This window comes from Cygnus olor, chromosome 8 (genome assembly GCF_009769625.2).
Source record: "Cygnus olor isolate bCygOlo1 chromosome 8, bCygOlo1.pri.v2, whole genome shotgun sequence".
Lineage (NCBI taxonomy): Eukaryota > Metazoa > Chordata > Aves > Anseriformes > Anatidae > Cygnus > Cygnus olor.
Window position 1 is genome coordinate 1,570,017 of NC_049176.1, and position 12,254 is coordinate 1,582,270.

General features: G+C 34.4%; 1 protein-coding gene across 1 annotated transcript in view; it reads left to right on the forward strand.

Moving 5' to 3' along the window:
• Positions 1-12,254, forward strand: part of ABCD3 (ATP binding cassette subfamily D member 3) — a 30,892-nt gene extending 18,638 nt beyond the window's left edge. Inside the window, exons 8-23 of the mRNA XM_040564806.1 lie at positions 909-965; positions 2,885-3,027; positions 3,348-3,417; positions 4,784-4,853; positions 5,004-5,101; positions 5,180-5,271; positions 5,797-5,885; positions 5,965-6,037; positions 6,738-6,801; positions 7,148-7,225; positions 7,318-7,383; positions 7,483-7,572; positions 7,797-7,916; positions 8,351-8,455; positions 8,627-8,683; positions 9,251-12,254. Coding sequence (XP_040420740.1) covers positions 909-965; positions 2,885-3,027; positions 3,348-3,417; positions 4,784-4,853; positions 5,004-5,101; positions 5,180-5,271; positions 5,797-5,885; positions 5,965-6,037; positions 6,738-6,801; positions 7,148-7,225; positions 7,318-7,383; positions 7,483-7,572; positions 7,797-7,916; positions 8,351-8,455; positions 8,627-8,683; positions 9,251-9,328 — 1,350 coding nt within the window. The 3' untranslated portion in view covers positions 9,329-12,254. The remainder of the gene's footprint in view (positions 1-908; positions 966-2,884; positions 3,028-3,347; positions 3,418-4,783; positions 4,854-5,003; positions 5,102-5,179; positions 5,272-5,796; positions 5,886-5,964; positions 6,038-6,737; positions 6,802-7,147; positions 7,226-7,317; positions 7,384-7,482; positions 7,573-7,796; positions 7,917-8,350; positions 8,456-8,626; positions 8,684-9,250) is intronic.

The window sequence follows — 12,254 nt, forward strand, 5'->3', positions numbered from 1 at the left end:
TGTTGTTGATTGTAATAATTTTTCATAGATTTTGTTTTAAGGAACTTAATGCATTCTTTTGCAGTTAAACAGGGATGAGTATACTTTCTCAGCTAGTTAGATATCTGAAGAAAAAACAATTGCTAATTTTTCATTAAATGCAAATATTATTTTGGCTGGAGAGGTATGGTTGAACAAGCATTTCCCAGTGTTTCACATGTAAACCTGTGTTTTTTGAGATAACGAAATAAAATTATTCTAAAAATTTCAACAGTATTGTTTCATGCTACATTGTTTGTACAAGTAAAGTATAAAGTAAAATACAAGTTAATGTTTTCAGAAACTTCTGGCTCCAAAATCTGTAGATCAGCTGCTCTAGATTTGACAGAGAATACTTTGCTTTCAAATTGTAATATTGCTTCTATCAGGTACATAACCAACTATATGGCATTATTTTTCCACTCTATTTCTCACAATCATCTGTGTTAAGAGGAGGATGTAGTCCGACTTTATGTAGTTGGGTAGCAGAGAAGCTATTACAGACTTAAAATAGCAAACTACTTTTTTATATAGTATGTCTTTTGTCTGATGTCCCCATTCCTGGAAGTGTTCAAGGCCAAATTGGATGGGGCTTTGGGCAACCTGATCTAGTGGAAGGTATCTTTCCTCACTGCCGGGCGGAATTGGAACTAGGTAATCTTTAAGGTCCCTTCCAACCCAAACTGTTCTATGATGTTCAATTCTTGAATGAATGTTGTCTGGAAAATATGTTGAAATTCCTTTTATTTAACTTTGTGTGATAGGTTAACTGCAGTATTGTGCTGTTAATGCAGAGCTATAGCTGTTCTTGGGGAGGTAATAGTTTCTGCACCATTTTATTCATATTACATTGGTGTTTTAATGCTTTTTTTTCTGTGCTTCTGTTACAGCCCTTTTTGGATATAGTTTTGTATATCTTCAAGCTCACAAGTGCAATAGGAGCTCAGGTAACTTGAAAGTTCTCAGCATTTTAAGTTTTCCCTTTGGTTATAGCATTGTACCTGTTTGGAGTCTGAGGAGAACATTAGACGTTAATTATAGATTGATCTATTATTTGGAAGGATGTACTAAAATACTCATTTATGCTTAGTGTTTTGAATGCTTTAGTGCTTTCTATCTTGAGGCACACAAGGTAAAAACAATTTGTGGGCAGTCAACTATCATAAAACCCAAGAAAGTTCTTCAATTTCTTCTAGCAGCTACTTGGGAATCCCTTTAGTATAGTACTCTTCCTGACCGCTTATATCTTGCATGACTTTAATTAAAGGGAGAAAATAAGTTTTCTGTTTCTTTGCAACCTCTGTAAAGGGGAGCTGTTCCTTGCATCGAGCTTAATACACTTGCTGATGGAACATAAGAAGCAGCAATAGGATAGCAAGTAGAGACCTTGTACTGTTAAAAATGTTTCTTAAATGGCAAACTATTCAATGTTTAATTTGCTAGGAATCTTTTCCAACATGAGAAGAGTTGTAAGAGTCATGCTCTTGGGCAGGAGCTCTGTTTCTTCTTTCCTTGCTTGCTCCATTCATGTATATCTTACATATTCCATGTATTAAAATTTCTATAAAATCCTGTAATTTACTACTGTAATCTGTTAAATTGAGTTTATATGTTGTACCTAAATAATTTTAGGTAGGGAAAGGATATTAAGATGAGGATATTTTAAAAATTGCACGTGATCCACAAAACTTAATTGTAAAATCAAAATACCAGTTGCTGTTAGGACTGCAGTCACAGACTTGCAGCCAACATCATTAAGCTCTCAGCTAGCATTTCTACTACTGCAACCATTTCTTTTAAATAGATAAGAAAAAATAATTTTCATGTGTGTATGGGGGGAGGAATACGTCTGTTATCTTTGGATTCTAGTCTGCATTTTTGACAACCAGCATACTTTGTTTCATTTGGTAAATGTACAGAATGCCAAAGAGCAATAATAGATTGTTTTTTCCCTGGTGTTACAAGGTTACTGAAGTTCTAAAGCTTGAATTAAAACAACAATTTTAAGTAATAATAAAAATCTAATGTTACTGAATCCTGTATCACTAGGAGGTCATCTTTTTCCCTTTAATGAGTCAAATCATTACAAAAATTATTGTTTACCTTAACATTTCTGATAATGCGTTTTTTTAAGGTTTCAACAAGTAGCAGCTCTTGGGCACGTGATGTAGATTTCATAGTAGTGGATTGCAGTAAGGCTTAGCTGAACCTAGGTAATTTTCCAGTCGTACAAGTCTTTGCATTGCTTTTCATAATAAGTAGTTTCACAGACAGTTTACATCAAATTCAGTGTATATATTTGGCTTTATACCATGCCACACTCAGTAATGTTCAAGTGTGTTATGGCTTAAGAGACTTATTTTGCTGTTCGGGAGCCCTTGTGTCCTGAATCATAGGTTCCAGAAGAGACCCCTACCAGGACTGCTCAAGAGAAGCAGGAAATGTTTTAGAGATGTATAAATCAAAGAAAGGAATAGGGGATTGAATGAGCAACTGCTGTGGCAATGTAGTAAAAACAGAGAACAAGAAGTGGGTAGAAATGGAAGGAGTGGAAATGAGAAAGGACCAGGAAATTATTAGTGAAATTAGCAGGGAAAGCAGGAGATGGAGGTTGCACTGGGTGATGATAAAAACTTGAGTAGAAGACTGGGATGGGGAGGGTATTTGGGGACAGGGAATTAGGAGGAAGAAAGCATTATCTACAGCACAAAAGAGAAGGAGCATGTTGGGAATTGTAAGAGGTTGGTAATGCAGACACATGGGAGGAAAGTATCAAGGAATTAAAGCTTTCCTGTGCATTTTGGGTACAGATGTTGCACTTGAAAGCAGTAGATGGTAAGTTTTTATTTTCTTTTCATATTTACAGGGTCCAGCTAGCATGATGGCATACTTGATTGTTTCAGGGTTTTTCCTTACTCGTTTAAGGAGACCAATTGGCAAGATGACTATCATCGAACAAAAATATGAAGGGGAGTACAGATATGTCAACTCACGGCTTATTACAAACAGGTATAAATTTACTTGGTTACCAAGATATGCCACAAAATTACTTGGTCACTTATAAACATTAAAATATAGTCTGAAAGTCTGACACAATCAGTTCTGAGCAAAAGTGTTTACATCTTTATGCAGATTATTATTAAATAATTCCTATTTTCATTACATTTCTAATTTGAAAGAAAAACTGTAGCTGTAGTACAATAAACTTATGTTCTATTGTGAGAAGATACAAACTCTTATTTCAGGTAAAAACAGCTGTTTGTGTTTTATAGTTGACTCTTTCAGACTGCCATTACAATAAGTTTCATTCTTTATGTCTTTCTTTAAAGTGAAGAAATTGCTTTCTATAATGGAAACTTGAGAGAAAAACAGACTATTCACAGAACTTTCCGTAAACTGGTAAGACTTTTTTTAATCTTTTAAAACATTTTAAGCAAAACTTTGCGTAATTTTATCATGGTGAGTCAAAGTTTAATTTACCATTTTTTTCATTGACTTTCTCTCAATTCTTTCTCCCTTTGTATATCGTCAGAATTTGTGAAAGGATAAAGACTAGAGAAAGGTTTATCTAAGTCTGAGTTGAGTTTATTGAAACAGCTGATTATATACTCGCAGTCTTAAAATCACTTCAATTATTGCCAACTTTGCTTCAATGAATTTTTGTGTACAAGTTGGTACTGTGATTTCATCTACAATAATTATAACGCTATAAATGTACTGCATAAGCAGTCTTTAAGGTTCATGTCAGAAGAAAGGTGATACTGTGTAATACAGAAATGGATAGTATCTTGGAAACCTGTAGTATATGAGTTCTTGAAAAGTTGTCATATACTCATTTCTGTAAGAGTTTGAATAATAACTGTATTGAAAGACTTGCATTTCTTCTATTCAGAGTAACTGTTGAATACACAAAAATGTAGTGGAATGAAAGTGGAGAACATAAAGGAGAAGTTGAAAATTGGAAATGTCCAAAGTGTGTGTGTCAGCAAAAATAGTTTTTAAAACCCTACTCATAATTCTCCTGATTAAGTCTTATTTTCCAATTCAATTGTAGTTTTAATTTTTAACACTGATTTTTGTCTGTTCAGCGCATTAAAAATTAAAATATTCCTCAGTCTTGTCTTGCCGTTCTGTGTGTGTAGGTCTATCTTGCCTTTGATTCCTCTTCTCATGCATTTAGAGTGTGTTCAGAACTTAAGGACCCTCTTGTTTATTTGTTCTTCTACCATCTTTCCCTTAATTGTTTCTGCTCCTTGTTTTGCCATATTTCCATACTTTGTCCACTTTTCCTCTTCCTTCTGTTCTTGCTGCACAACTTTATGCTTTCTTTCTCCTTCTGTTGTATGTGTTGTTTAATTTTGAACTCTTATTTCAAGCCCTTCCCTTGGTCATGGTGTGTATATTAAATGGAGGTGGCTTGGTGTTTGTGCTGCTACAGTCATCAAATTTAAAAATAGATTTGTAGGCTATAAGCAGAATGTAGTTTTCTGACAGAATGGACTTTCTCTTGCTGCTTAATTCTTTTCCACCAACCACAATTAATGTTTTCTCACTGCTTTGTTTCAGGTATAGATCGTCTTGATCTAGAATGTAGATCTTTGCCAGCAGGGACATATGTAGAGCTTGTCACAGTTAGGCCATAGGCATTGTGGGGTTATTCATGACGTACTGGAAAGTAGCTAATCAAAACTTGTAATCAAATTTCTATAAAATAATAAAAAATAGTAAAACAAATACTGACATTTTTGTTTCTGTTACTTGCCAGGTGGAACATTTACATAACTTCATCCTGTTCCGGTTCTCTATGGGTTTCATTGATACTATCATTGCCAAATGTAAGTGTTTGTCCGGTGCTGATGGACTGTAATAAATAACTAGGTGGTAAACTTTTTACAGGAGAATTCTTTTTTTAATAGAAGCTATTAATGTATTGTTTAATAGAAGCTATTAGTATATTGTTTAATATTCATCCTTAAAAACTACAGACCTTGCCACTGTGGTTGGTTACCTGGTTGTTAGTCGTCCGTTTTTGAACCTGGCTGATCCTCGTCATCAGAACAGTACCCATGCAGAACTTCTGGAGGTAAGCAGAACAGAATTAAAACAATTTCTCGAACGTATAGTTTGTTAGTTCACCTACAGAGACTTTATTTTACTCTAGGATTACTACCAAAGTGGAAGAATGTTACTGAGAATGTCTCAAGCTTTGGGCAGAATAGTCCTAGCAGGTCGTGAAATGACGAGATTGGCTGGGTAAGCCTAATAGTAGTTGCATGAAATAATCTTTCTTAAAGTTGTGTTTTGGCTGTTTCTCACCTCATTTTAAGAAACTGATAACTAGAATTAAAATAAAATGAGCCATGTGCTTTGTTCAGAGCAGTAAATCTAGAAATCTAAAACATCTTATACAAAAAAAATTGTATTTGAAGATATGCTAATTATCTCCACTAATAATTTTGTATCTGGAGAGTAGCAGCATACAGTTTGAATGGTTATTTGAAAAGACATTGGGAAGTACATGTAAATCAATTGTGTGTTACTTAGTTTGCAAAAATATTTGGGGGCTTTTAGTTAAGAAAAGTCATTCACTAAAGTATCAAATGCTTGGCTGAAACAGGAAAAGGTTCTCCCAAATATTGTGAGTGTTGGAGAACCTCAGTGCAACTCTAAAATGTAAACTCTTCTTTTTCTGTGGGTTGAAGAACTTTGGCATCCTAGTAGAGTATTCATTAGAGCTTATTTCCAAAACTTCTAAGGATTATTGTTTATTTTCATTAGTTTCACAGCTCGAATTACGGAATTAATGCAGGTTCTGAAGGACTTGAACAGTGGCAAATACCAGCGTACTATGGTATCGCAAGAAAAAGGTAAATGGGATGTATACTATGCAATGCTTGTGCCTCTTTGTAGTGCTCCAATTTCTAATACTTTTTTTCTTAAATTAAGATGCAGATAAAAAGCCAACTTTGCCTTTGATACCTGGATCTGGAGAAATTATCAACACTGATAACCTTATCAAGTATGTTTACGAAGTTACCATGACTTCAGTATTTTTAACATAACATCTGACTTTTTAGTTTTTTCTTCTACCAAGGTTAATATAGCTCTTAATACACTTTTTTTTCATCCTGAAAAACATAGTATTGACGTAGTAGTACTACTAAAACCAAAGTATAAAGTAAGGCAAATCAAGAGATTAAATAGCCTCAATCTGGTCAATGTGCAAAGCAGATAGTGGAGCAGAGGGGAAAGGGGGCAGGGCAGGCAGGAGAAGAAAAGAGGTGATAGACCTATTTAAAAAAAAAAAGACAAGCCAGCAGACAAGACATTCATTCTGTGTCCTAGAACTAAAGGAATATACTACCAGGTTTAAAATCAAGTGCATCCATAAATGTACATTTATATCCATAGGATATTTTGGAGGCCAAAGATTTAGAAGGATAGAGAAAACAAATATATGAAGGAAAAAAAAGTTTCAAGAAGTTCATTAAACACTCTTGAAAAATGGTACCTTAATTTCCTTAGCTATTGATAGTAGGAAAGTGGGACAGTGAATGAATGTGGGACTGAATGAAATACTGTTCATTCAGTGGGACAATGAAATACTGGTGAAGTCTTGCCCTAATCCTGAAGTCTTTGAGTAAGCATGCAGTGCTAGCTGCTTTTAGGCAGCTGCTCTTATTTTGATATATTTTTTTTTAACACCCCAATACAAATAGATTTGATCACGTTCCATTGGTGACACCTAATGGAGATGTTTTGATTCAAGACCTGAATTTTGAGGTAAGTTTTTAAACATAGAAACATAGATTACACTTCATATAATGCTTTAAAGTGAAAATGATAATTTCAGAGGTGGTCTGAGATAAAAAGAAGACAAACAAAAAATGTGAAGAGCTGTATTTATATGGCATGCTTAATATTTAAACAAAATTCAGCAAGATATTTTAAAAACCAAAAAGCTATTTTCACAAAAATGCTTCTTAGAAGCATTTCTTCCAGCTGCAGTTGGTGCTAAACTAGTTGGGGAAAAAAATTAGTGTTGGAAATCACACATTAATGTCAATAACTACTGTGTACAGCAGTACTTTCTAACTACTGTTTTAATGTGTTGGCTTTGCATTTTTAGGTTCGATCTGGTGCAAATGTTCTGATTTGTGGGCCGAATGGGTGTGGGAAGAGCTCACTGTTTCGTGTTCTTGGTGAGGTAAGGAAACTTTCAGATAAACAGGGAAAAGTCCAAAGCACTGTTGCAATTGAACTTTTTTTCTCAAGTTTAAACCTTTTTTCTTGTTGCAGTTGTGGCCTTTGTTTGGTGGACGTTTAACAAAACCTGTAAGAGGAAAGTTGTTCTATGTTCCCCAGGTGAGGCAAAGTACTGTAATTGACAAGAGTTCGTTCTTCCTTCTTTGACTGTGCTTATAAACATTTGATGTATCTTTTTGTTTGTAACTTTGTCTCAAGAGACCATATATGACTCTTGGAACTCTCAGAGATCAAGTTATATATCCAGATACTTTAGAAGATCAACGAAAGAAAGGGATTTCTGACCAGGTAATAATGAGCAGTTCATTTACTCATCTTAAGTGAGACAAATTGTTATGCTTCAGATTAAAAAAATACTGAAGTCACTATTAAAAACACCGCATGTAGTATGTTTCTAATGCTTGTTGTGGTTGATTGTACACCTGCACAGTAGTGTAACACTTTATAACCTTTTTTTCAGTCACTTTTTTTTAACGAGTTCATTTAAGCTTTGTTATTACTGTTTGATAAAGGTGCTGAAGGAGTACTTGGATAATGTCCAGCTTGGTCAGATCTTGGAACGTGAAGGAGGCTGGGATAGTGTTCAGGACTGGATGGATGTACTCAGCGGGGGAGAAAAACAGAGAATGGCTGTATGTCACAAAAGCATAAACACTTAACAAATATGGTATATAAGTTGAAAATGCAGTCTGAATTTTAAGAGTTTTTTTAATAAATAATAATGTTTTATTGAAAGAAGAAAACATCAAAATGTGGAGTACCTGAATACTGAGAAAACTAGCTAAAGTAAGGCTTACTTGTGCTCCAAATTTAATAGGAAACATTGAACTTCTATGACTCCTTACATTTTTTATATAAACAAAAGTTCTAAATTTTTTTTATAAAAAAGGATAATAAGGATAATATACAGTACTCAAATTTCCAAGCTTCAGTAAGTGCCAAATTAAAGGAAATTCTATTGCATTGCAACAGGCAAATTTTGGACACGGATTTTTAGTTTAACTTGTCACATTGCAGTACTGGTTCTGGTCCTGTATCTACGTAATGGTTTTGGTTTGCATTTCAGATGGCAAGGTTATTTTATCATAAGCCCCAGTTTGCAATTCTGGATGAATGCACAAGTGCTGTTAGTGTTGACGTAGAAGGCTACATTTACAGCCATTGCCGAAAGGTGAGCCCTTTCTTTTTATGTCACAGTAAATAAAAACTTCCAGTAGTCTGGAAGTTTGTATTTATGAATTTAATCTGTTCAGCTGTTAACAAGCTGAAAAATAAATACAACTTAACACGTTAGAAAAATGAAATTAATGGTTTTATTGTGTGTGCTTCCTTCGTCATGTAGGTTGGCATCACTCTCTTCACTGTCTCCCACAGAAAGTCACTCTGGAAACACCATGATGTATGTAGTCTTTTGTTTTGCTAAAGATATCTGTAGTTGGTTAAGGTTTTGTTGTTTGACTTTTTCTGCTAAATTCAGGGTGTTCATATTTTGCTTCCTAATAGATCACATTCTGTTTTATTAAAATTTATTAATTCTTTCATAATCCAGTTGCAATATTTGAAATATTCTTACACTTTCAATTTATGAAAAGTGAAATAACCAAAAATCTGTAAGTGTCTGTAAAAGTAGCTTGAAAAATATAATAGGGTCATGAAATACAGTCTTAGACTTCTTAGCCTGAAAACAAACAAACAAACAACAAATGAACTTTAACCAGAATCCAGTGAAGAGCACGGAGATTTTGCTTTCAAAAGATAGCCAATATACCTAAGCATAAGTCCATCTTTAATACATGGACATATTTTCTTCCAAATTAAGATATTACTGATCACTTTTTACATAAAATGTCTGGAGTAATACTGAATTAATACACAGGGATGAGTAAACTGCTTTATAAATGCATAAGTAAATTACATTTTTGAGCTGGAAAATGTTAAGGGGTTGATAATGTATTTTTTATTTCAGTTTTACTTGCACATGGATGGCAGAGGGAATTATGAGTTCAAGAAGATAACTGAAGACACAGTTGAATTTGGATCTTAAAATTCATAAACTGAGCTGCTACAGAGACTGATTACTGGAAACACGTAGAATGGCAGACATTGTACAAATAAACTACGCAGCTTGTTTTTAAACAAATTAACGAGGGTAACCTAAAACAAGCTGTTAAGCGTTTACTATTATGTAGGATATTGCTAATTGTGTATATGTTGGTTTAATTATTAATATGTACTAAGAATGTCTTTATTCTTGTGGTTTAAAAACCTGCCTAAATTAAATTGGGCTTAAATCAGTGTAACCTGATTCATCCTGGGATGCAAACCATTTGAAATCAGTTGATTTGACTTTTGTAGACCTTCTTTCCCTTCAGTGAAAAGCCCTGTTAAAATTAGGGTTGCTACCTCTCTTGTTCCTGCAAAGCAGTCTTGGATTTTTTGCTCTCTTCTATGCATATTTCTGAGTTCTAACATTGTGCAGGACATTATCCCATCTTCAGATCTGTGCCCTGTTTGGTTGATGAAAGAGCTTTTTCCTTGACCAAGCCTTGTGATATAGCCAATATGCCCTTGCTGATAAAGAATGAATTGAACCTAAAAGATGAAACTAATTCCTTCTGCTAAGAAAAATTAAGCTTGTTCTGTGCTGGGTTTGGGATTCTTTTCACATTTGTCTGTCCATAGTTCTTTGCTGCTCACCAATACCATTCTCTTCCAATTTAACAAGACCTCTTTTCTTCTTCCCCACTGCCCCACCTTTTCTGTCAGTGAAATACTATGGCAATGAAGAGTTGGGAGGAAAGGACTTACAAAAAAAAAGAAAGGGAAAAGATAAGTGATGTATCAAAAAAAACTTTGTGCCAGTTTCAGCTCTGAGGAAGCAAATAGCTCCCACAAGTCAAGTGTGGCACCAATCATCCTCTTGAAGTCGGTAGGAGTTAGAATGGACTCAGATCTTCATTCCTCTGAAAAATAATGTTAACCTGAAAATGGCAGGCAGATGTCTGTCCTGTCTGGGCTCAGTCCTGTGATACAGCAGCTACTTTTTCTGAGTCCCTCCTTTTATCCCTCTTCAAAAAAATCAGATCTCCTAATAGTTTTAGCTGCTCTTCAGATCTGAATTTGAAAATAAGTGATAAGGGTACTTCTTAATTACTTTTCCAGTCTGTGAAGCCTAAAACAATGTTTCATCCTTCAAATTTTTCTCAAATTTCTTCAAATTTCTGTTGTGAGGTTTCTTGATTTCTAATAGATATTACTCAGCATTGATTCTTGCTGTTGTCCACGAATCGCTTGTCCCTGCTGGTTTTCTTATTCCAGCTGCCAAATCCCCTTGAAGAAACCAAACTCTTTAAACAGTTTACTGTAAACTTATTTCCTCTCCCCTCCGTACAAATGATTCCTGTGGTGGCCGTGTGACTTCTACAAAAATAAATGTAGCAAGGTGATTTTTGTCATTGAGGAATAGGAAGGTATAACTTGAACTTAATTACTGTTTAGGCTTTAAAACAAACAAGAAAACTGTTGTACAGTGAAGGTCTAGTAGTTCTTTATTGTTTCACATAAGATTTAATATATGAATGCGCTACATGAAGGCATGCATAAAATATGCAATAAATCTGCTCTGTGCATCTTTTATCACAGGTTTAGATTTAAAAAGATATCTTTTATAAAAATGATATGAACTTGGATGTACTGCTGTCTGTTAACTTTACCCAATTTCACTCTATTTCATGTTAAGATTGCTACCTGTTAGTATTTTTCCTTTTATCATAGTTCTTGGCCATATCCATCACTACTAATATTCTTTCATAGTACTCAAATGCAAACAGCTAACCTAGTTTAAGAATCTGGTGATCACAGACTCATTTTACAATGCATCAATGAAAATCAAAGTGTAGCATATTCAGGAGCATAAGATGCCAGAATAAACTTTTGTGCTTGGTCCACATGATAACAAATACATAATCGCATTTTACTAATTTTTTTGTGCACTCAGGTTCTCATATCAGCCTAATTTATAATGTAGCAGGTAGCAGCATGCAGTATGTGAGGTTGTAATCTTTTTTTAATTGTAACTGTGAAAATATGGATGCCAGGTTTTTTTTTGTGAAAGTTGTCAGCACAAATGCAACTTCTTTTATTGGAAGGGGTGTTTTAGTAGCTTTTTAGAAAGATAAAGAAAAAAACAAAAACACTTTAAAATGAGAAAGTTGTTATTGTCCCTATGACTAGGGCAGTGGAGTAATGGACTTGAGATACTGTAACATATTTCTAACACAAGCAAAACCACACACAGCATACTTTTATACAGAACCCCAGCAACCAATGTTGTGTCTTTACAGTTCAACTGGTTAATAACAGAATTTTGTGTAAACTCAGATTTAACTAAAAAAAAAGTCCAATTCTGTAACCAAGGAGGAATAGGCTTGCCTTTGTAGATGACATGAAATTCATTGACATGGAGGATGCTGCTGTCTCCTTAGGGCCAGGATTTAGTCTAAGTATACTGGGAGAAAGAAAAAAATCCATGCTTGATTGTAAGAGGCTTATAAAGAAAGTACAAGAAATGACTTAGAATGGTATTTCTAAAAGGCCTTAAAGTATTTTGAGGTAGACTTGGTCTAATGAATGATTATTAAAACGTAATGAAAATGATCAAGTCCCAGTTACGTTGCAGGATCGCGCTGTGATACTGTATTTTATTTCTTAGGTCTCTTTAATAGCACAAGTTGGAAGTTTGTAAATTGGAATTCTGATCGATCTCGGTAAGGCAGAGTACTGATAAATATTTTCAGTTCCAAACTGTTGGCGATTTGAAGATGGTACTAATAGTATTCAGATGGCCGCATTTCAACAGCGGTGGGAAACATTCCTGTATGTAAATACTGTAAAGTGCTTTGGAGGGGGAAATGGCGCTATATCAATGTAAGACATTAAGTGCCTCTGAAATAATAAATCTAAAGACAAAA